The sequence below is a fragment of the Sorex araneus genome, chromosome 2 (genome assembly GCF_027595985.1).
Source record: "Sorex araneus isolate mSorAra2 chromosome 2, mSorAra2.pri, whole genome shotgun sequence".
Taxonomy (NCBI): Eukaryota; Metazoa; Chordata; class Mammalia; order Eulipotyphla; family Soricidae; genus Sorex; species Sorex araneus.
Window position 1 is genome coordinate 355,459,662 of NC_073303.1, and position 24,634 is coordinate 355,484,295.

A 24,634-nucleotide genomic window follows, 5' to 3' on the forward strand; every position below is an offset into this window, starting at 1 on the left:
TGGAGCCTCCTGTACACAAAACACGCACTTGGGCCCCAGAGCTGTCTCCCCAGCCCCAAACAATGCCATTTTATCAGAAATACATTCTGAAGTAATGAAAAGTACAGTAGTGAAGAGTTATTTCAGAAAAGACATTTAGAGAAAATAATCTCCTAAGAGCAATGATGAAGGACAGTTATACTGAAGATTATCATAAAAAGAAAATTCTGAAGAGCTGAAATATTCCTCCAATTTCAAAAAGGAAACAAAGTGAGAAGCTCTGTTCAGGGAAACGCAGACACCAGGGGTGCCTGACCCTGGCAGGGAAAACCACCAGAGCCACAGCCCTGCAGAAAGAGGAGGCGCAGGGAGGAATGAGCTAGCAGGTCTGGCCAGAGCTGAGCCTCCCCTGGCTGTGCCAGGCGCTGGCTCTGTCAGCCGGGATGCAGGATCTATGCCTCTGTCCCTACTTTCCTCAACCGTAAGGGAAGCCGGTTCCACCCAGCTTCAGAGGAGGCGCATCAGAGGAGCTACCGTTTAAGGAGAGTAGTTCTCTGCAGAGGGGCTGTGTGAGGACACACTGGCTCAGGCTATGCTCCGTGCTGACGTCCTTAGACTCCCACAGAGCCACACACTGTCTTAAGAAGGGGTCACGTCAGGCTGCCTCCCGCCTGCTGGGAAGGCCCACCCAGGACACCTGCTTCCCACCTGACCTCCCAGCTGTGTCTTCGAGTGGCCCCTCCACTCAGAGCAAACAGCAGGGATTCTGATTGACGGCTCCTCCCACAGATATTCCAGCCCTGCCAGCATTAGCACTGACCACCGAGACCAGACTGAGGAAAGAAGCATCTATTTCTTTTACAGGGGTCACCAGAGCCACACCCAGCAGTGTTGGAAGGAAGTGGGGGAAGGAATAAGTTTCAATTCCTAATGAATAAAGCAAGAGAGCACTGAAACCCGGATATGGGCTTCTCTACCACTGACCTCTTGAGGACTTGCATGGTGAACCCATTCCCTCATTCCCTCTAACTGAATGAGAATTCTCGCCATCAAATCTCCTAAGTGTCAGAGCAAACCCTTCACAGAACATTCTCAAAGATTCTGCTTTTCTCTGAATTTCTATCTCTGTGTAGCACTTACAGAGAACGCCTAACTCAGTTTGTGTGAATTCACTCCCCCACACAGCCAACACTGAGCGGCAGAGGAGGCGCTGGACATGCCTTTCAGTCCTTCCCCACAACAGGCCACTACTAGCTTCTACTGAGGTCCCAACAGCGAGTCCCCTTACCTGGACTGTGACAGCTGCCGCTCCCTGGCACTTCTTCCCACCGCTGCCTCGACACTCCAGGTGCAGCGTGACCTGCTCTTCTCGGTTGACATACTGTTTGGGCATCGTGTCCAGCAGCTCGCTGTCCAGGGCAACCTGCTGAGATTCCCAAAGAGCGGCAGTTCTGAAAAATATCACCAAGAGGTCAAAAGAGGTCTTTGGTTCGTAAGTAACAACGACTACCTGTCACCACACCCCCCCCCCCCAGCAGTCTGCATCAGAGCATGGCAAGACACAAAGGGTTCCCCAGTATCCAAAGACCATGGCCCAGATCCCTGGGCTGTCAGTGCAACCAGAGATGGAAAAGGGAAAGTGAGGGAGCCCTTCAGCTGGAAACAGCCCCACTGAGTGTCTCTGCCAGAGCAGAGCGTTGTGTAGACGGATCCTTATGACCTAATCTTCCACTAGGGTTGCCCTGCTGGTCAGCAACAGTCATTTTTCTCTTTTCCACTGACATGACGATAACTTTCACGTCCAGCCCAGCCCACCTTCTTGGTCAGGGGCAGGATGGACAGAGCCCCAAAACACTGAGGGCAAGAACAGCTTCCAGCCACTGGTTGATTCATCAAGGAGACCATTCTCCACTGGAGTGGGTGCTTGTTGGGGTCTGAGATAAGGAGTCGTCAGGAATCTACAGCCAGGACTGCAGCTTCTGAAAGTCCTTCCAGTGCAAAACTTGGTCTGCTACACCAAGGCCGGTCAAAAGCTTGTGGACAACATTGACAGTGATGAGGACAAGAAGGCCTCCTGCCAGGCAGAGGTGCCAGCAAGGCACCTGCATAAGACTCTTCAATAGAGCTATGCGTGTGTCCAGAGATGCACCTGTGACAAATTCTACAGGCAGACACCTTTCCTCTGAGCAAGGGGGAAGGGAACATGATACCCAGAAGGTAGTCCGCAGCACAGGGTTTTGTGAAGGAAGCCACGGGATCCAAAGAGAACACAGGCAGCATGTCAATCTTCTTCATTCCCCAGGAGAACTCTAGTGATTTCTTTGGAACAGAAAGTTCCCTGTTTAACGATGATCAGCCCAAGATTTTTTAACTTTAGGATGAGCGAAGTGCACTGAGCACATTTAACATGTCCAGCTAGGCCAAGCATTGGTTTTAGTTAACTGTGCTAGATGCATTCTCAAATTAGGATGGGGTTCATCAAATACAACCCCATGGTGAGTGGTAGAAAGAGCTACCTTATAAATGTGATAAAAATAACAAAGACGAGAGGCTGGAGTGATAGCACAGCAGGCAGGGCATTTGCCTTGCATGCGGCTGACCCAGGTTCGATTCCCAGCATCACATATAGTCCCCTGAGCACTGACAGGGGTAATTCCTGAGTGCAGAGCCAGGAGTGACTCCTGTGTATCGCCAAGTGTGACCCAAAAAGCAAAAAAATAAATAATTAAAAAAAGGCAGCTACCTGTGGGTGGACAAGGGAGCCAGTACAGTGTTAGTGGCATTTGTTAAGACAGCTCTGATGGCAGTTGTGATTACACTAATGTGCAGTCAGCACAGGCCAAATAAACATCTGGACCAAAACCAGCTGAGGAGTGAAAAACCAATGAGAGACTGAACCCCGCTGGGCTCATGCTCTCTGACTTCAGAGACTCACTCCACGAGCTCCTCCCAGGAGCACCAGCTGGAATCAAATGCTTTCACTGACACTGCCTCAGTAGCTGCTGCCGAGAACTCAGACCACACATTGACTTTCCTGAATGTAGAACAAGTGCTTTTGTCGGGGGCGAAAGGATCAGAGTGAGTTCAACAACAAAGCAGGGACAAAAGGAGGTGAATCTCACTGACTACCCCATCTCCACCTCCCTCCCAGCATCATAAGCCTCCTCAGGAGAAGCTCACAGGCAAATGGCCCCACGGGGAGCCTGTCAAGTTTACAGCCCTGGAAAGCCCCGCATTAGTTCAAGGTGAAGTTCACAGACATGTCGGGACTTGGTTAACCTGAGTAACCATCGGGCCAGTCTGGTCCTAGCAGTCCCGCAGGGAAGAGGCGGGTGGCTCGGCACTAAATCACTGGCTGTCGGGGCAGTGGCGTGGCGGCCCCTCTCACCTGGCCTGCTGCTGCAGCACATTCAGGTCCGTGCGCACCAGCTGGGTGGTGTCCTTCTGACTCAGGAGCACGGCAGGGACGATCACGGGCACCGGAGGCCTGGCTGGGTGCAGGGCCAGGGGAGGATGGGGTGCCTCATGCTTCCGCAAATTACTCAGAACCCTCTCCTTGGCTGAAAGAAGATGAAGCAAAACAGGTTTGATTTATGGCCATCGGTGGCTCAGAACACACCGAGCGGGCAAAGCCCTGGCTCATCATTCTCCTAGGAAATATGGGAGCTGCAAAATCATTTCTCATGCCGGTGCCTGTCAGTCTTTGCACAGTAGAGGACCAGCACCCATCTGCAGGATAGTGGCTAAAAACTCCTGCCATAGTCCACCAGAGGCCTAAATGAACAAACCTGTTCTCTTGTGCTACCATATTGTTTTGTTCTGTTTTTGGGGGACCACATCTGGCAATGCTCAGGGATCATACCTGGTAGGACTCAGGGGACCACCTGGGGTGCTGGGGCTCGAAACCAGGTTAGCCACATGCAAGACAAGCACCCTCCCTGCTGTACTGTCGCTCCGGCCCCTACTGTGAGTCTTATGGGCTATTCTAGGAGAAACTGAGAGGTGAGGAGTCTGGTACGATTCAAGAGAAACCCGGTTCTATGACAGAGCTAAATTCAAGAGGAAGGTAACGAAGGTCACGAAAACTCCAGGGACTTTGAGGTCACTAAGTCAACAAGTACTGACGGAACCAACACAAGCTGCAGATTCCTTCCCACATGTAGTATTCAAGTTTTATTCTTGATAAGAAAAATAAAAGAAAATTTCATAGCCATGACTTTACTTGGCATAAGAAAACCTGTATTGTTCAGACCATAAGCAGAGGAATTGAACATTCTGAACAGGTCAAGCACGAGAGGACTGTCCCTTAAACCCAGGATTTTTCCATTGGAATTAGAGCCCAGCACAGAATATCACCGAGTTGGGCATTTATCATGGATAAAATTCCTGGCTATTTTCAAGTTTCTTTCAAGCAAGTATTTTACAACATGACTCCCAAGGAAAATTTGGGGGCTGTTTTTCAAACCTTACATAACATTAAAGAAAAAAAATCTTTTAACTATTAATGGAAAACTTCTAATTCAGTCTACTGAACTAGGATTACCACTCCAGACCAGAACTAACAAAAATGTTAAAGCCAAGAAACCAAGTTTAAGAAAAACTTAAGTTGGTAACACACTGTTCTACGAACAATTTTTCCTACAATCACAATCACCAGTTAAATCGATAAAAATCCTCATCTAATCTGCAGCCTCTGTGAAAGCACAGAAACTTGTTATTTAAAAATTTAGGCTTGGAGCCAGAGAGATACCAAAGGAGGGGTTAAGGGGCACGGACATGTGGCACCACAGGGTTCCCTGAGCACCACCGAGTACTGGGCCAGAGCAGCACCGCTCTCTCACAGTATAACTGACCCTGCAGGACAGCCGGGTCCACGGTGAGTCCCTGGAAAAGCCACCCTTCCCTGGAGGACACACCGTGCAGAGCTGAACTCAAAGGCTCTGGTTCCTTTGCTCACCCATTCAAAGGGGCTAATGTCCGAGACTCACCCAGCAGAGGGTCGGTGAAGTCCAGCTGCACAGACAAGCTGCAGGGTGCAGAATGGGATTCAAACTTCACCTGTGTCCACAGTCTGACTGATTCTTCAAACTCATAGGCAATGCGCTCCATGTTCACATACTCCAGCCACAGATCCTGAAAGGAGCCACAGACTTTAAGTTCCCCAGATGACTGGCAGCTGAAGGGAAGGCACAGACATGGCGACACAGAAAACCCGGAGCATCAGCACGAGGCAGCTTGCTCAGACCTCCCACATCAGGGTGAAGGCCGACAGCGGCTCCAAAAGTCCTAATGGGAACTTGGTGTGCCACAATCAGAAAACTGGACTTCGGGTCAGAAAAATCCCTTCCCCACTAAAGGTCTACTTGCAAATGACGGACTGGCCTAGTACTTCCAACATAATATGAGGCATAGGTTAAAGAAAGAAATTTTTAAAAATCAAATAATAAATGCTGAGAAAACTGCTCTGGATTAGCTGTGAGTTCTTCCCGGAGCCCTTCAGGAAGGCCTCTAGCATCCCTGTCTTTTCTCACACAGTAACTCCAACTATAAGTCTCACAGGCATGCAGGCAGGTCCAGTAATTTCATCATTGTATCAATCTTACAATGTATCTAACACTGATGCAGATGGAATAAAAAGGATACTATGTATCTAACTAAATCAGGTATAAAAATCCTGCTGATTCCTTAATATGTTCAGTTCATCCATTTGTTTCAGGATACCTGCTCTTTCAACAGTTCCCTAAACAGCGTTGGAAACAAATGCAAAAAAGGAGTTTTGGGGAAGTTCCGAGGATTAGACCAAAAAAGTATTCCCTCTATACTATGTCCCAGCCCAAATTGAACTTCTCTGGAAAAGTGTTTAGAGACACCATTCACTGTTATCCACCTCTCTTGTGACATCTGCCCTCCTGGGAGGGCATCTCCCAACCCACATCTTTCCAAATATGCCCAACTAGCTTACGTGGAGCTTAGCACACATAGCACTCTGTCCGAGTTCCTAGCATCGGCCCTGGCATTCCCCCCACCCCATGTCCTTCCCGGCACCCTGACCAACCATCCACCCTCAGCCCTTCCTCAGTCAGGTCCCTCTGCATTGCTACTGCGTGCAAGCACCCTCACCCCTATTCTGCATCACCAGCTGGGAGCACCGCTTTCCTGCCTGACAGTACGCTCTTGCGGGGCAGTACAGGCACCGAAGACCTGAGAAAGGCATGAAAGAATTCAATAAACATGCATGAGAGGAAGGATAGGAGAGAGGAGACATGTCCACACTTCACCTGCTGATTCTGCATCACTTTGGCGAGCCTGTGGACGTCATAATGCTTTGGCAGAGAAGGGATGTAGGTGTCTCCTTTCTGAAAAGTTTCATCTTCTAGCCATAATGTATACACATTGAAGAGTCTAAAAGGGAAAAAATTATATCATGTATAAAAAGATGTGCAGATAAATGAAGTTTCTTAACATGGTACAATGGTACCACCTCATGCAAGTAACGAAAATACAAAGTCTGGGGCTAGAGAGAGAGAGAGCCCTGAAGGTAAGGTCTGCCTTGCATCCTGCCGACCCCAACAACATGGATGGTCTCCCCAGCATCACCAAGGGTTGCTCCTGAGCACAGAGCTAGGAAGAGTCCCTGTGCACTGCCAGGTGTGGCCCCCAAACAAAACAAAAAGTACATAATACAGAAAATGTCCCAAATCACCACCAGTTCCCAGGAAGCTTGGGATCCAGCAGGGAGAAAGAGAACTGGTCAAACCACAGACGTGAAGAAAGAGCTCTGTGAATTCTACTTTTAAACACACTCTACAGAAAAATACAACCAGCCAGGCCAGAGAGAGCACAACAGGCTGGAGCACAGGAGACCCAGGCTCGAATTCCAAGCACCACATGGTCCCCTGAGACACCCCCCAATCCCACCAACAAGCACAGAGCTGTGAGCAGCCCCCGATTACCACCAAGTGTGGTCCCAGAACAAAACAAAACCACTAAAGGGGATGACTTTTAACACGGACCAAGGATCTGGTGCTTGGAGGAGTTTAAAACATTCTAATGAACATATTTTTCTTTGAAGAAAAAATAATTCTTCAAGCAATTTTATTTAGACATTGAGAACACCTGCTGGCTTGCAATCAATATTGATCTCCCACCTCAAGGACTAAAAGAAAATTCTGCACCCTGTTCTCATTTCGAAGGGACAGAACAAGGCCAATCTGAAAAAAAGTCTCGATTTTCCAGTAAAATCTTTTGATAATAATTGAATGGTGCCTCTTTGGTTTTGCCATTTCAAGGAACTCAGCCCACAGTGGCTGAACCCACTGAAATGCAAAGCAGCAACCTGTGGGCCCCAGGTCAAGAGGTAGCGTGGCTGGGCCATGTTCAAAGTGGTGGAAAATTCCTGCCTTTACTCTAAGAGAGCTTGTGAAGGAGGAGACGGGAGCAGGGCTCTGAGAGAAAATGCCAAGAGTTGAGCGCCTCCAGTTTCTACCTCAGTTCTACCGGAGGCAGAGGGTGGGGAGAGAGGCAGAGGGGAACATCAAAGACTTCCTTGGCTGACCAAAAAGGCCCAAAGATAAAACCTTTCCGCTAGTTAAGCCTGGTTAAAAATAAGTTTTCCTTCAAGCTGGCGAGATAAGGACAGCAATCCTTCTGGAGGCTGAGAGATTAGCCCCGAAGGCCTGGCAGAGTCAGCCTGGAGCCTCAGTCCTGGGCCCTTAGAGCCCCGGGTATCAGGCAGAGCTGACAGGACAAGTATCTGCCTCACACCTGTTTATTGGGAAAAAGGGAATGGCGGAAGGAGAGAGAGGAAAGGGCCAGTGATTTCAGGGCTCTGAGCCTTCAGGAGCTCCCATGTTGTATCTGGTTTTAGAAGGTTGAGGAGTTTACCAGAACCCTCTGGAAGGTCTATGAACACCACTTAAGAATCCTTGCTAGGGCTGGGGAGGTGCCTGAGTGGTCAGGGGTGCACGTGGCTTATATACACAAGCCCCGAGTTCAAACCCACACTCCATCACTGCCACATGTGGCCCCCGTGGCCCTCAGCGCCAAGGAGCCAGAGCAGTGGCACATCTCACCAGGCCTGGGCACAGGACTCTCAGTCTGATTCCCACTTAGGAGACCACCCCCTCACTGTCCCCCTCCCCAAATCCAGCAAAAGCCAGTCATATGCTTTTGTTTATTTGGCAAGTTGGTGGGCTGGTTTGGGGGCAACACTCGGTGATGCAGGGGGCTCCTTGCATCAGGATTTCTTGGGGGTCAAACCTGGCAGTCAGGGGAGACGTGGTGCCAGCAAGCAAACCTGGGCCTTTGGCATGCAAAGAAATGCTCCTGCCCATTGGGAATGTTTCTGATCTAAATTAAGAAATAAAAGGGGGCACCAGCTTATAAGATCTTTCCCTCAACCCCAAGCACTTGACAAAGGTAAGTAATCCAAGCTGTTACCTCACTTCTCATGAGAGCATGAGAGAGAAACACGACAAAAAGCCAACGGCACTCCCCAGCCCAGCAGTGTGTGACACACGCGGGCATCCACGCCATGCCAAAATGGCAGGGACCAAAAAATATGCTATTCAACATGCCCTTGCGTCACCTCACAAGCTCCGTGTGCAAGGCCGGGGACGTCAGGTGGCCCGGGGTGGCAGGCTGACCGGCCGGCAGTCCTTCGCTGCCCTCTGCTGGAACTCGGAGGGCCTTGCTCGCTGCGTGGTGGAAGTCGGCCACCTCGGTCAGGCGCCTCTTCATTTCTTTCAGCAAATTAACATGAGCTGGGCTTTGAAAGAACCTTCTTCCAATGCAGCCATCAATGGGCAGCCTGGAAAAACACACACAGAGGTCACAATCAGACCAGCATGCGATGCTCTTTCTAAGGGACAGAAAACTGTCCTCTGTCAACAAGTCCATGGATTCACCTCCTTGAATAAGCACTATTTCCACCATTACAACAAGGCTCTAATGAGATGAAAGCAGTTTTCCTTTGTATTATTTTTGTTGTTGTTGGAGGGGGAGTAGTGAGGAGGTGCTGGGGATCGACCGCCTCACACAAAACTGAGCGCCAGCCCGCCACCCTCCCCACCCCCCATCTCTGGAAATAGTTTTAAAAGAATGTCCCAAGCAGAGAATGTACTTAAGCTAGTCTCTGCTCCTGAAGAACTGGCCATCTGGGAAATGACGGCACTGTCAAAGAAGGAGTGAGGGAGGGGGCTCAGAAGGGACTTGGGGCTAGAAAAGACCTGGGAAAAGTGAGCAAGACCCAGCAAGCCAGAGTTCCTTCACTGAGAGGGGAAAGGTTAGACACCTTCAAACCAGTCCCAGGGCACCAAACGTGCCACTTCCCTCACATGAGCCCCATGGCAGAAACACAAGCCTTGGTTTGGGGCAGTGAGTGACCGAGTGCATCTCCAGAGGTTCTCGGCTAACCTGGACCTGGTGCTGGGGTACTCCAGTCACAGCATTGGGTGTGGGGGATGGTAAAATAGCTGAAGCATCCCCTAAACTCCACAGAGCTCTCGTCTGGGGACCGCGAAGACTACTCCAGGTAGGGAAACCAGAAGCTCTGCATGGAGACGGCCCAGGCTTAAGCCCCAGCGTCACATGGTACCCCAAGCACTGCTGGGGTGACCCCCCATCAACCCACTGGAGTGGCCCCTGAGCACCGCAAAGTGTGGCCCCAAAACAAAATAAGCTCAAGTTCGTCCATGCAAAACAGTTCTCCCCGACCCACCATGTGAGAACAGGGCAGCGCAGGAGCGCTTAAGCAGGAAGGAGGCACAGCGGCAGATGAAGACAACACCAAGATGGAGTGCGTACCCGTACTGCGGTCCCGGGCGGTGAAGGTACAGGAGGAAGAACTTCTGCCAAATGAGCGGCAGGAGAGGGTGGTCAGAAGGCGTGATGAGGGCCTGGTGGGCCCAGCGGTAAATCAGCAGCCGCTGGAGGGAAGGGACGATGGGGAGCTTCAGCTGGGCCTGGGCTTTCTGCAAGAGAGGAGGGGCCCTGAGCAACCATGCACCCAGTGAAAACCAAGTTTCCTGAAACAGCTCTCAAGGGCCAGCTCATGCTTCTGAGCAGGACAGTAACCAACAGCCAAAGGCCGCGGAGCCTGAGAACTGGTCTGAGAACTGAGACCTGAGCTTATCAAGTGAGAGATGTGGACGGATGCTGGGTGCAGGGGGCACTCTGGTGGAGGGTGGAGAGTGTTTCATAAACCCCTCTCACTGGCAGTTTAGTAAATCATGGTGCGTAAAATAAAGCTATGGTAAGCAAACACGCACTGCCGCAGACCTGAGTCAGACCCAAGGCATCACCTCGTCTCCCGTTTCTTTACGGGCCTTTGCATGCCGATGCCAAAGAGCAAGGGAGAAGATGCAAGCAAAAGGACAAAAGAGGAGTTTTCTGTCCAACTTTATGAATCTCTTGAAATTGCGGGTGTTTTGTTAGGGGGCCACACCCAGCAGTGTTCAGGGGCTATTCCCAGTGTTGACACCCAGGGGTCACATCAGGCAATGCCTGAGAGAACATGCGGTGTCAGAGTACAAACCTGGCCCTACACCCCACACCCCAGCCCTTTCAACTGTCTCCCAAGCTGAAAATTCAGATTGTAAAAGAATCTAGTCCCCCAAACAATAAATACAATAAAAGAACATTCAAGAATGACAAAAATTCCTTGACAGACCCTGAACCCCTCAAAGCAAAGCATACAGAGGGGACCCTAAAATAACTGGTCTTTCATTCTTCCAAGCCTCCTCCCCACCTTTCCCACACATGCTAGTGAGCAGAGGGGTTAGGGTGGTGTGTGAGAACAAAGTCCTCATCCCATTCCAAACTCGGAAACTCGGGCCCTCGGAAGCTTGGGTCCAGGAATCTGAGTAGCATCAAACTCTCCCAGGGATTCTCACGCTGCTGTGGAATAAAGGCCATCGCCCGCACATGCGCAGTGCCCAGTGGGAGGGTCCCACCCCTTAAGGCCGCCACTCATGGTACTTCCCCAAGTCCTCAGTATAGGCAACCACCGAGACAGGGAGGCCATTGGCACAGAACCACCCGCCCCTCTCTGACATGGGAGAGCCATGGGCACCTTCAGAGCCTGGTCCGGGGTGAAAGCCGGGTTGATGACCAACTCCCCTTCCACAACTCTTCGGAGCTGAGAATCTTCTTCAAAGATGGACTCCATGTTCAGGACAGTCCACGCAAACCAGACCTACAGTGACAGTAGGGCGAGACAACGGGTAAGCAGCAGGCGCAGACGGGCCAGGGTCTGCAAGCCCACCCAGAAGCAGCTTCCTTGCTGCTCTCAGGGAGCACGATCTGGGGTTCTCATGGGAGCCCAGCCATCCCCTCCCCACAGGTGAAGAGATGGCTGGGAGAAGAGACAGTCCTCCGACAGGGGGTTTGCTCATGAACAGAAGTTACGGGGCAGGATCTGCTGGCCCAAGAGCCAGGCAAGGGCTCTGCCCTCAAGTTTCCCACTGAGCAAGGAGTCGAGAACAGAGAAGCGCAACCAAGCTGTGAGGGAGCTGTGGTGAGCACTGGGCAGGGGGCACAGGCAGCCCCCAATCAGGAGGAGAAGACTCCCTCAGTGGAATCTGGCAGGCCAACAGGGGTCTGAGAATGCCGTTACCATAACTTATAGGAACTAACTACGGGGAGGAGGTAAACAGTCTCAGGGGAACCAGGGTCATTCCAGAGAAGACTCTGCCAATCAGGCCAGATGGTTCAGTGGGAATGCTTGGCGGCATGGTGATGCTCTGTGCCAGCAGTGCTGGGGCCCCAAGTCATACCCCAGTGCTCAGGGGACCAGGTGGTGACAGGGATCAAACTCAAGTCCTTCACTGAACTAGGACCCAATTCCTGGAATAAAATTCAAGTGTTCCCAAAACCACAACATAAACTCCTAAATCCTATCAGACTAGGTACGCTCTCCTCCCAGAGTGTGGAAACCTGGGCCTCAGAGGGATCTGCAGACACTGAGGAAAGCGCATGCCTGGTATGAAAGATGGCTGGGCAAAGGCCACACAAGGAAGTCACTAGTAGCGTGGGCGAATAACAGCAACAGATGGAAGCACGTGCGGGTACCAGCAGCAGGCACAGGAGCAGATGTGGGTAACAGTCGCAGGCATGGGAGCGTTTACGAGTAATAGCAGTGGATATGGGAGAATGTGTGTGTTAACAGCATCAGATGTGGGAATGTGTGCAGGTACGAGGAGTAGTGGGGATGGGAATATGTGCGGGTAACAGCAGCGCCCCCAGCTGGCCTGCAAGAGGAAGCAGCAAGAGGTGAGAGTGCGAGAGGAGGCTGAAGGACGTAAAAAGCAGACAGGATCTGACATGGTCTGATGAGGAAGAAGTAGCTGATGGCACTGATGCTGACAGGGCGCTAGAGAACCCCACTACTTGCCTGACACTGTTTCAGCGCTTCCCATGCCAGCACTCCAGTGCACGGCACGAGCAAACAGAGGGACAAGTCTGGAGCCCCGCTCCAGCTCTAGCGCTGCTCTTAAGTCCACCCCCGACAGGCCCTCCCTCGAACTCTCTCAAGACACAGGAAGAGCCTCGACAGGGGACAATGACAAGGTCCAGACCAGCAGTGCCCGTCCACCCGGCACGCTGGGTGAGAAGGTCCGAGTGATGGGGGGTGGAGGGGCACCGAGTAACATCTCTTACCTGGGAGGACGTGGCCACGCCCTCCACGAAGGAAGGCGTGATGTTGCCCGCCACAATCCAGCTCACCAGCGAGGAGAGGAGACTGCGGTCGCAGTGGTAGCCCAGAGCGTTCTGCATCAAGAAAAGAGGGGCGACAGCGTGAGGGCCCAAGAAACCCCCGTGCGTGACCATTCCAAGACCGTCGGCATCCCCTGACTAGCAGGGAAGAAAGGCTGTCATTGGCCCACCCGGCCAGACACAATGGAGCCAACTCGGCTACCTGGCTGGGGCTCAGGGTGTGGGGGTCCACCTCGGCGTGGATCTGTGCTCTGGACTATGTCAGTGGACACAGGGCGTTAGTAAGGCTGGGCTTTTTTAACAGGCAGTTAGCAGAGCTGCCACTGAAAAGTAAGCACGTGTAGGGGCGGGGTGGGTACGGTCAGGCGGTTAGAAGGCTGCCACCTGGCCGGCGATGGTGAGAGATGTCCTCTAACAGGCTCACCTTATGCTGCTGGTAGAGCAACTTCTGCACACAGTCTTCCTGCGTCAGCTGAAAGGCTGTTTTACACAGCTGGTCCATGAGAAAGAGGATGGGCTGCTCCCGATACCAGAGATGGTGGCATATGAGGGCCTGAACCCAGAACTCCAAGACGGCAATGGGGCCCACTTGGTTGGGCTGAGTGCTGACCGCTATGTGGGCCTGCAAAGCCGGAGGGGAGAGGATGCAACAGCGGAAATCATCAGCGTTCCTCTGCCCCACTGGTGCTGGAGGGGTGGGAGGACCACACGGGCCTCTCACATGCAAAGCCTGGGCTCAACCCTCTGTGCTCCCTCTCCGGCCCCAGCCCCTCATCTTTAAAACACCCACAGACCAAGACACCGCTCTTGACTGCAGAGCCCCCAGCTGCAGGTGTCCCCGACGAGAACCCTCTGCCAAGTGCATACAAATGACCGACACCCAGACAGGGACCTGGCCCCATGTCTGTGGGCTGCAAGAAGGGGCACGGGTGCAGTGAGGGGTGCAGGGGCCCTGACCTGGATCACGCTGTTGAGAAGCTTCACGTTCTCCCCGTGGCTGGCTCCTGTCAGCTGCTGCGCCACCTTGTGGGTGACCTGCTGTGTGACACCCTGAGGGACGCCGCTGTCCAGGTGGAGGAACAGGAGGAGATGGGCCAGGAACCTGCCGGGCAGGGACACAGCACACTTCACCTTCGACAGAAGCCCAAGGCCAAGGCTGGCAGAAGAGTTTGGCCCCTTGTTTTGTTCTGTTATCTTTTGGGAAGGGGGAAGTGTTGGGGCCACACCCGGCGATGCTCAGGTTACTCCTAGCTCTGCACTCAGGAATTACTCCCGGTGGTTCCCGGGAAGAAATGGGGTGCTGGGGATCAAACCCGGGTCAGCTGTGTGCAAGAGGAGCGCCCTGCCCCCTGTGGTATTGCTGGCCCCAGTGTTTCCTGACCCACACTTTACTTGTGGATTCTAGTCACAACTTGGGAATCTCCAGAGAGGTGAGTTTTGCAACTTAACATGGGATGAAAGGAATTCCATTCATGTGCAAGAAGCTTCATGAGCAGACCCAAGACAAAGACACGCAGATGAAAGAGCAATGCAGAAAAGACCCAAAGCAACCCTCGCCCCACTCACGTGAGCTAGAGAGATTTCTCACGTCACCTGGCAATCTCGTGTGAGGTGTCCCATTTAGACTGGGGGTCCCCACCACCACCTGTCACTTATGCACCCTCGCTTTCCTGGGTACTATGGGGCTCTCTCCTCTCTCAAGGCCTCTGCGCCTCCAACTGTCCACCTCCCCTCGTGTTCTCATGGCATCGCCAGGTCTTCACTCACGCCCACCTGCCAGCAGTAGGGCTCATCCAGTGCATCTGACCTATGTGCGACTCTGCCCAACACACTATGCCATGGGGCCTCCAAAGTCACATGCTGGGCTGCGGGGACAAGGGCCAGGCAAAGCTCTGTGCTGGTCACTGTCCGCTTCACAGTCCTGGCCAGGCACCAGGTGCTCTTCCACCAGGTGCTCCCAAGCGGCACGGTCCCAAACCAAATGAGGAGGGGAAATGCCTTTCCTGGGAAAATACTCAGGATCAGCAGCTGAGTTCACCCACCTGCATCCGAGCAAGGTGGCTGGAAGGCTTCCACCTCACAAAGACCCGCAGGAAGGAAGTATCCTACCCTCTCACCAGAGGGCCCTCTGGAGAAACCGAAGACAGCTGCCCACACCCGCGGGGCCCAGCCCTACTCACTGCTCGTTCTTCAGAAGGTAACACTGGCATGGGTAGAACAGCGGCAGGATCTTGTCCAGGACGTGGACCACGGTTCTCAGATGCCGGGAATGGACCAGCACACCCAGCAGGGAGATGCCGTCAGCACAGAACTTCTCAATGCTGCGGAAACGAAAGGCCGAGAGGGCCCAGAGAGCTGCTTCACACAGAGCCCCCCACCAGCTGCCCACCCCCTCCTGCCCGCATCATCTCCGCCCCCCAGCGCCGGGGCCACGCTTCACCCTGCAGCACTCGGCTGAGGATTCTGGCAGGATGAGCCCACCAACACCTTCATTCTAGGAATGAGGAAGGCGGGGTGGTGTGTGCAAATTCACCCCACTGACCCGAAAGGGTCGGCACTAGCGCTCAGGTTGGGAAATGTGCATGCAACAGGCCTGCCTCTCCTGCCTGCCAGAGCCCTGGCTCCCCCATCTGTGGCCCTTAAGCTTTTATTGGCCCACACCAAGCAGCACTCTGGGGCCACTCCCGGCAGTGCTTGGGAGACCATACATGGTGGCAGGGGGCAGGGCTCAAACCTGGATTAGCTGGGTATAAGGCAAGCTCTGTGCTATCTCTGTCCTCTCATCCTCCCTGACCTCCACCACACACACATTTTTTATAAAACTTAAGGGAACACCAATCTGCTGCTAGTGGATAAACTTCACCATAGGTGGCAGGGCTCAAACCAGGGTTAGCTGGGTGTAAGCCAAGCTCTTTGCTACCTCTGTCCTCTCATCACCCAACACCACCGCCCCCCCTCCCCCCCACACACACACACATTCTCTCTCAAGGAAACACCAATCTGCTGATAATGGATAAACTTCACCTGAAACCAACTTGTTTTAAGAACAGACAAAAGCAATCTACATTACCCCTTGACTTCAGTCCCCAGAACTGTGGTTCCCAGGGGGCAGAGGGTGCACAAAGGGAAGGCCTGGCAATGGGGTTGGGGTGGGGCCGGGAGATGGGGGGAGCACTGCATTTCAGTTGTGGGCATGTATGGCAATTTTTCAAGAGGCATGAAAAATCACTCCTGAAGAATAAAATAGGATCTAAACCAGAGGTTTTCAATCCTTTAAACCTGTGGACTGATGAAAATAAGAGATGTATTTTACAGAAATTTTAAAACATTAAAATTTAGAATGGTAGCCCGTATATTTGTTTTCATTTCACTTATATTTTGTCTTCTTTGTGGAGGGGCACACCTAGTAGTTCTCAGGGCTTAATCCCAGCTCTGTGCTCAGGGATCACTTCCGCTGGTACTCAGGGAACGATGTGAAGGAATCAAACCACATCAGCCTAGTATAAGGCAAAAGCCTTAATCCCTTTACTTACCTCCAGCCCTATACATTCATATTTAAAACTAATATTATAAAGTGAAGAATATACCCAAGTGTAATGTGTTAAAAACCAGTAATTTATTCATGAACTTGAAGGAGGTTTTTGCAGACCAGCAGCTAAATCCACAAGTGTAAACCGATACTATCAAAATCAAGAAAAAGAAAACAAAAAAATTTTTCCCCAAAAAAATATGTTTAAGGAGCTGGCGAGACAGTTATAAGAGTAAGCTGTTTGCCTTGCACATAGCCAATGTGGGTTCAATCCCCTGCACCACATACAGTCCGTTGAGTACCACCAGAAATGACCTTGAGCAGAGAGCCAGGAGTAATCCCTGAGCATCTCCAGGTGTGGCCCAGAATAAAAAATTCAAACACAGTTGGCCCTGCTGAGCTACATGGTCACCCCCGTTTACCAGCACAGCTTTAGGCAGGACTGTGTCCATATCACTTCCCATCCCCACCTCCTCAGACCTGCTGCTCCTTCCCATAGTCCTTCAATTCCTATTAAGCCGAATTCTGGAAATACAGAGAGGCGACATTCAGAGAGCTCAGGGGCAAGGCGAGAGAGAAGCCAACCACTGACATGGTTCAGCAAGCCTGTGGCCCATCTTCCATCCTGAACTCACAGGAGACCCCTGAGGTTACATCTCAGGCAACTCCGATAACGTCTGACAGATGCTCCCATGGAAGACAGGCAGACAGACAGCGTGGGTGAGGCCTGCTACCAGCAAAGCCTGAGAGCTGAGCAGGCATTTTCCTCCCCACACAGGGACAGTCCTTTCGAGGGGAGTCTGAGATGGGCCACCACCACTTCAGAGGAAATGAAAGGTGGCCAGTTATTTATTTTGGGGGGCAGTCACACCCAGCAATGATCAGGGGTTATTCCTGAATCTGTGCTCAGGAATCACTTGTGGTAGTGCTTGGAGGACCGTATGGAATGCTGCAGATCAAACTCGGATCGTCTGCGTGCAAGGCAAATGGCCTAACTGCAGTATTATGGCTCCAGCCCCACAACCTGTCGTTTGTATGGACCTTTACCGGGAGGAATAAAGCCCACCTGCAAACATTTCTAGTCTGAGAGAAAAACTCTTCATCACATGGCAGGTGATTTCAGGTACGAACCTATCTTATCTGAATTTGGACAACGTTCCCCCTTGGCAGCTTTCACCAAGGTTATTATTTGGCCAGAGTTATCATCCCTAGGATGGCTGGTGGTCCCTGACCTTGTGGTGAGAGATGAGATACTGGAGCCAGTGACTCCCAGTTCAGCAGGCCTGGAGGTCCAGCCCAAATACCGTACCTGTGGCCCACGGATGTCATAGCTAAGGCCAAGTAACAGCCAATGGGCATGCCCGCCTTCACAGCCTTCAGGAGCGGGTGGAACGTGGGCGACTCTGTCATGTCCGGCACTGCGCTGGCGAGAGGGACTGCTGGGGCATTCTGCTGTGCTCCATAATCATTTCTGTGCAGCTTTAACCTCAAGATCAAGTTCCAGGCCCACTGGTTAAATGAGGTCTCAGGGGTCTCTCCGTATCGAACAATACTGGCCAAATAGGAAACCTGGAACGAGTATTTATTTGAATGCACATTAATCACACCAACACATTAAATCCAGGAGGGTAAACACAATGGCCTCAGAGGAAAGGCACAAACTACGTGCAAGTGGCCAATCTCCACAGGTTCAGACGAACCTCATCCAGGAATGAATCTGTTGAAAAACTCAGGTTTGTGGGTTTTGTGACCAAAATCTCTCACAGATCAGGGATGAGAAACCTGCCTCCCTCCATCCCCCTGTTCTTCTGGGAGTATGGCAGTCAGGCCCACAAACTACCTCTGGCACCAAATAAGCTCATTAGCCAGCCATGATCGAGAGGCTCACAAATCTCGGTAGAGATCAACAAGCCGCAGAGATGCCTGAGACCCCAAAGTCACTATTCAGTTAAAAATTTAACTCTAATTGTGTCACCTTATTTAAAATTTTAGAATTCCTAGAGCATGCAGCCACATTTGTGGCCGCTCAGTATCTCATACTCTGTATCACTAATATGTCGGTAGCACATACTGAATATGATATAAAGCAGAAGGCAACCAATCTCAATTAAAAAAATATTGGCACACAACGCTCAACCTGTAACAACATGTTAGTAATCTCTTACACAAGGGCTCAATGGCTCCAGGGTGAGATACAGAAATCTTCATACACTTTCTTCTAAGGAAACTTTTTTTGATCATTTTTAGAGAATTATTCATAACAAGCAGTACAAAATAAATTATTTAGGGCCATTATTGAGGCAGATATTGGTGGTGGTTGGAAAAAATCAAAGTAACGGTGGTGGGAAGTTTAATGGTGGTAGGATTGATGTTGGAATCTGAATGTAATAAAGTATTATGAATAATCTTACAAATATAAAATTGAATTTAAAACAAAAATAAGGCGCCGCCGCCATGAACGACACGGTCACCATCCGGACCCGGAAGTTCATGACCAACCGCCTGCTCCAGCGGAAGCAGATGGTCATCGACGTCCTTCACCCTGGGAAGGCCACGGTCCCCAAGACGGAGATTCGAGAGAAGCTTGCCAAGATGTACAAGACCACTCCAGATGTCATTTTCGTGTTTGGATTCAGAACCCATTTTGGCGGCGGCAAGACAACCGGCTTTGGGATGATTTACGATTCTCTGGACCACGCAAAGAAAAACGAGCCCAAACACAGACTGGCAAGACACGGCCTGTATGAGAAGAAAAAGACCTCACGCAAACAGAGAAAGGAACGCAAGAACAGGATGAAGAAAGTCAGGGGGACCGCCAAGGCCAACGTTGGCGCCGGCAAAAATAAGGAGTAAAGATTCTGCAGACTGGTGATTGTGCAGATTTTTTCACGAGGATTAATAAATTTTAATTAAAACTTAAAAAATAAAAATAAAAAAATAAAACAAAAATAAAATTTAAGTTAAAAAGGGGGGGGAATAAATCTACGTGCTGGAATTCCATGTCTGCAGCACACAATCAAAGCTGTGTCCCATGCATACCTCGTCATTTCTGCTTACTCACTGGTCACTTTGTGAATGTGACCTGGGTCGGCCCAGCAGTGCAATGGAGGATACAGAGAAAGGTGGTGGAGCAGCTGAACCATCGGGGGGAGGGGGGATATGGGGGCTCAGGTACAGTATTTGCCAATCTCGGGTGGGGTCAACCCTCCAAACATCGTGAATTTCAAGTGACCAGCAATTCGACTGTTGCAAAGTAATAGAAACGGTCACAGCTGGTTCTCCTGAACCAAGTATAAGGACATACCAGCACTGTGGTTTAATGCAGATTCCATAACAGTAAGATGATCTGAGGAAAGCTGCCTTTTTTTGAAAAGCTCTTTATGCAACTATCAAGCTCACATTCAGTCTCTGAAACAGCCCGGAACACTCCAAGGAAATGTCAGGCTCAGCACTACCCCCCCCCAGCCCCCTGCACACGCTCAGAATGTCCCCCCCACACACACCCCACACCCCCGCCAAGGCAGTACCTGCTTCATGCTCTCAGAGAGCAACCCAGCATACGGCTTCTGGGCCAGGAACTTCTGGTGCGCCTCCAGGACCAATAAAGCCACCTCAGCATGGACGGCCTGGCCCAGGTGAAGGGTGTCCTTCCAAAAGAAAAGGCACCACAAATGAGTCCTCGGGGTTCCTCTTAAGCACCTCTGAATCAAAAGATCATGCATACAGGAAAAAGGAGCTTGGGCAAGGATTCTAAGCTTCCTTCCAATCTACCCACAGGGTGGTTTGGGGCTCAGGTCCTTAACAAACTGTCTTGGGAGACAAACAGCGTGATGATGTGCAAGGCAAAAATGCAAGAGGAAGAGAACTCAGAAGGAGCGTAAACTAGGAGGAAGTGCGGTAAAGAACCAGTGCTAGGGGCTGGAGAGATAGCACAGCAGTAAGGCGCTTGCCTTGTAATTTGCTAACGCGGGTTCCACTCTATGTGGTCTTCCAAGTCCCACCAGGAATGATCCCTGAGCACAGAGCCAGATGTGGCCGAAACTAAACCAAACCCAAATCAAACCATCCCATCTCCCCAGCCTCCCCACAAACAGAACTAAAGAGAAAATAAGGATTCAAATGGCTTAAAGGAAAAAGAAAGGATTTTCAACTGGGAAAAATCTACCTTCATTCTGAGGACGTTCACAGTGTGAAACAGAATGAAAGAGAAGATGCTAAACTCTAATGCAAAGGCCTCTTGGAAAGGTTAATATTTGCAGAAAATGTTTCTTGGAACCTGACTGGGATTGCATCTCCCATCTCTAGGGACTGGTTTTGAACACATACCTGTTCACCAAATCCCCAATTCAGTCCTTCTAGGATGACACAGGCCAATTTATTCTTCACTGTCGTCAGGTTATAATTCAATAGCCAATTCCGAATCACAGCTATCTCAGAAGGAGAAGGTCGCCAAAGATACAGAGGCAGTTCTTTGAACAAATATAAAGAAACCTTACAAAAAAGAAAATGAAACCAATTACAATAAAAACTAAGTGGACATTACTGTAACACTATGTTATCAAAATACATTCAAAATTTTTTCCCCAAAAGTAAGAACAAGCCTTTTTTTTGGTCTGCTTTTATTTTTGTTTTTGAGCCACACCTGGCAATGCTCAGGACTTACTCCTGAAGGGACCACATGTAGTGCCAGGGACCAAACTGGAGGTAGCTGCATGCAAAAACAAGTCCTTGACCCTACCTTACTACAGAGATAGGACTGTCTCTCTGGCCTCCTCAACAAAATTTTAGTGAACCAAATCCAACAACCTGCAATGTCCAAAGACAAAGCCAAACCCCCCAAAACACTCACATATACCAAAATGATCATGATAAATGACAGAAAAAACCATGACCTTGCTCAATAACTAAAGCTAGGGATTTTTTATTCTGCTTTCGGCTATATCAACAGAGCCTCCTCTCTTAATCAGAGCTCACTCCTCCAAGGATAAACACAAAAAGTGAACAAAATCATAAAATGTGGGAAAAAAATGTGAAATAAAAACTATGAAGGGTATAGCAAAAATACAGCCTCGATACTGAAGGAGGAAGAAATGAAAGAAAATCTGTTTGGGGTCCAGAAAAATCTGTCTGGGGTCCAGAGAAACAGCACAACAAGGAAGGCACTTTCCTTTGCATGCAGCCAACCCCTACTCAATCCCCAGGACCTCACAGGTAACCTTGGAGCCTGATCAGAAGTGAACCCTGGGCACAGAGTCAGGAGTAAGCTCTGAGCACAGCTGAGGCCCAAAATCAAAAACACAAGACCCAAACAAACAAATACAAGTTTGTATCTAAAATATCTAAGCCCAGGCCCTAGGAGGGACTGAGCAGGGACAGGACACAGGTCCTGTTCTTCACTGCCCACAGCCGACTCTTCATCTGTTCAGTGACCTCCAGACTGAAAGGCTTATAAAAAAGCATGAAAAACAAACCAAGTCAAAGGTCTTACCATTCCAACCTGGTCAATGGTGTCTTGAACTCTATCCAGAAGGACAGAAATGATCTCAGGATGAACGGCCGTAATGGCCCCTAACAGCTCTCGACCAACCTTCGAAAATGTCTCTCGGGTGGAGAGTGTGACGTAAGAGACCTGAAAACAGGAAGTGGAGAGATATCCCATTAAATACCAAGCCCGGCCAGAAAGCATCACCCTGCTTTATCAGGGCTTCTCAAGTACAGCAGGCAGCCTCACAGTGAGCCTTGGTTCACACCATGTCAGCTTCCGAGAGCAAACTGTCTGCCCTGAGGCTGCAAGGCAAAAGAGAGGATGGAAGGGTAAGGGCAACTGGTGCCTGCTGGCATCAGGAACACCGAGGGGAAGGCAGGCGGCAGCAACGGCCTCGTGCTTTAATCCCAGCAGAGTGGAGGAAGGAACCAGGCCTCACACCAGTAACGCAAGCGCTCGACCACCAAGACACACTCCTCAACCAACACTTCTTGAACGATGCCCTTCAAGTGGAAGGTTACATCCACGGTTCCAATGGCCAACATCATATGGAAAACACTTGAATGGAATGGGAAAATAATGGAATGAAACAGACCATCAAGATGTGTGTACCAGGATCAGGAGAAATATGCTTCAGGGATGGGGGATACCCAAAGAGCAGGACATGTGCTTTGTCTGTGAGAGGGGTGAGAGGGTGGGTTTGACCCCAGCACAAGGTCTCAAGCCCCCAACACTGCCGGGAACCACACTGAGAACAGCCTGGGAGCACTCACAGGTGTGGCTTAAAACCAAATAATCACTTTCACACATGTAATAGTAATGTAATTTTGACTTTAAGCACTGGTAAAAAACATTCAAAATGTCCAAGAGTATAAATATTACCCTAGTGGTGATTCCTGAGAATGCTATTTAATATATGTAAAAAATATTACATCTCCCCTCATGAGTATAGCTGGTATTCCACATTCCTTAGACCTCAACCTCACACACAGTACTAAGTACAAGCAGAGGACGTCCTCAATAGAATATGTGACCCTGAGGTCTGAAAGCACTTGCCTCACACTCAGTGGACCACTGGCTTATCCACAGCACTACATATGGTCCCTCCAAGCACCCCAGGAGAGATACCTGAGCACAGAGCCCAGAGGAAGCCCTGAGCATCCAATGGATAGGGTCCAGAAAAAAACAAACAAACAAAAAAAAAGAGTATTTGCTCCTGAAAAAGAAACTTTAGATGATCCAATTCTGTTATTCTCAAACTAGAGCTACTGGAGAGTCAGGACAGTGCAATTAAAAGTTTTTTTTTAGGCAGCTCAAATAGAAAAGGGAACACCAGGTACAGTATGGTTCGAGGACCCACTGGGGATGGGAGATGCACACTGAAAGTGGGACTATGGGATCAAACATGATGGCCACTCAATATCTCTATTGCAAACCACAACACCCAAAAGGAGAGAGAGAGCAAAAGGGAATGCCCTGCCACAGATGCAGGGTGGGGTGGAGGGGGTAGGATAGGGAGGTGGGAGAGATACTGGGATCATTGGTGGTGGAGGGATGGGTACTCGAGCATTGTAAGACTGAAATACAAGCATGAAAAGTTGTAAGTCTTTAACTGGACCTCAAGGTGAAAAAAGTTTGTTTTTCTTTTTTTAAGTGTTTCACCCCCGCCCCAACCTGTCATGTTATAATGCAACTCAAGCCCACAATAGCACACAGTATCTGTTCTGACATGAGATGGGCAGATTATGAACATAAAAGCAGCCCAGGTACAACTTGAGCTTCAGCAGTCTTTCCAACTCAGTTAAAATGACTTGGAAACAGGCAGTGTCAGAGGAGGGGGCCTGGGGCTGGGGGCACAGGTCATGACAAAAGAGGAGTTTTGGTGAAGGGCTAGATTATTACAGGAAGAGATGCAGGGTAAATGGGATGGACATAAAGTCAAGATTCAATGTTCTTTATAATCAAACCATGTGCTTTAGACGCTCTTATCTCCCCACAACGATGCAAACAATACAAGATGGTCATATTTAAAAAAAAAAAATCCCTCCCAAATGGTAAATGGACAATATAAAAGAAAGCATTCTTAGCAGATTGTCAGTTTAATGCCCTCACCTCATATATCTCCAGAACGATGATTTTGATGAAGTCTTCATCCACATTGGTTCTTTTGGCCTGAGCCATCTGAGCAAAAGTCGTGAGAAGGCAAATCTCTTCTGAGCTATTCATGGATGACAGACACTTCTCAAAGTTCACGAAATGTTCTGGGTCTGCAAAGTCAAGTAAAAAAAATTGAAAGAGAGAAGTGTAGATAATCATCACTTGAATGATCTTCCTGAGACAAAGATGACTGAGAATGAGAAGACACAGAGAAATATTCAAAAACAAAAATGGTCTTTCTTTATTTCAGAACATATTTCTATGGGCGGACTGGAGCGATAGCACAGGGGGTAGGGCGTTCGTTTGTCTTGCACACAGCTGACCCAGGTTCGATTCCTCTGTCCCTCTCGGAGAGTCTGGGAAGCTACCAAGAGTATCCTGCCCACACGGCATAGCCTGGCAAGCTACCCATGGCGTATTCGATATGCCAAAAACAGTAACAAGTCTCTCACAATGGAGACATTACTGGTGCCCACTCGAGCGAATCAATGAACAACGGGACAAGGGACAAGAGTGCTATCATGCTATTTCTATGGGCACAAGAAAGATGAGTGAAGCAAAATTTCAATTCTGTGTGTAATGTACCTTGCAGGTGCTTCTTGCACTCGGCAGGCTGCAGAGTGGCGCTGAGCCGCTCCAGGTTCCCGCTCTCCACCTGGTGCATGAGGTAGAAGAGCTTCCAGAGCATCTGCCCCGACAGCGTCCCGAAGGGCATTTCAGACATGAACAGCCAGATGCCAAGTCTGCAAGTCGTAAAGAGAACAGGGTGA

At 50.1% G+C, this 24,634-nt stretch overlaps 2 protein-coding genes across 2 annotated transcripts in view; one reads left to right on the forward strand and one right to left on the reverse strand.

Annotated features, from left to right (window-relative positions):
- EPG5 (ectopic P-granules 5 autophagy tethering factor) overlaps nt 1-24,634 on the reverse strand; it is a 92,841-nt gene that overhangs the window by 42,546 nt on the left and 25,661 nt on the right. The window contains exons 11-27 of the mRNA XM_055126474.1: nt 24,450-24,607; nt 23,820-23,974; nt 21,711-21,851; nt 20,549-20,713; nt 19,750-19,869; nt 17,532-17,791; nt 14,874-15,014; nt 13,651-13,795; nt 13,118-13,315; nt 12,637-12,747; nt 11,051-11,173; nt 9,784-9,950; nt 8,567-8,788; nt 6,258-6,381; nt 4,968-5,112; nt 3,368-3,539; nt 1,268-1,430 (exon numbers count right to left, since the gene is read on the reverse strand). Coding sequence (XP_054982449.1) covers nt 1,268-1,430; nt 3,368-3,539; nt 4,968-5,112; nt 6,258-6,381; nt 8,567-8,788; nt 9,784-9,950; nt 11,051-11,173; nt 12,637-12,747; nt 13,118-13,315; nt 13,651-13,795; nt 14,874-15,014; nt 17,532-17,791; nt 19,750-19,869; nt 20,549-20,713; nt 21,711-21,851; nt 23,820-23,974; nt 24,450-24,607 — 2,710 coding nt within the window. The remainder of the gene's footprint in view (nt 1-1,267; nt 1,431-3,367; nt 3,540-4,967; nt 5,113-6,257; nt 6,382-8,566; nt 8,789-9,783; nt 9,951-11,050; nt 11,174-12,636; nt 12,748-13,117; nt 13,316-13,650; nt 13,796-14,873; nt 15,015-17,531; nt 17,792-19,749; nt 19,870-20,548; nt 20,714-21,710; nt 21,852-23,819; nt 23,975-24,449; nt 24,608-24,634) is intronic.
- Nucleotides 18,670-19,081, forward strand: LOC129402045 (40S ribosomal protein S24-like). The gene has a single exon (XM_055126475.1). The coding sequence runs from the start codon at nt 18,677-18,679 to the stop codon at nt 19,073-19,075; it is 399 nt and encodes a 132-aa protein (XP_054982450.1). The 5' UTR covers nt 18,670-18,676; the 3' UTR covers nt 19,076-19,081.

Coding starts and splice junctions, on each gene's coding strand:
- LOC129402045 (XM_055126475.1), top strand. CDS start 18,677: ATGAACGACACGGTCACCATCCGGACCCGGAAGTTCATGACCAACCGC.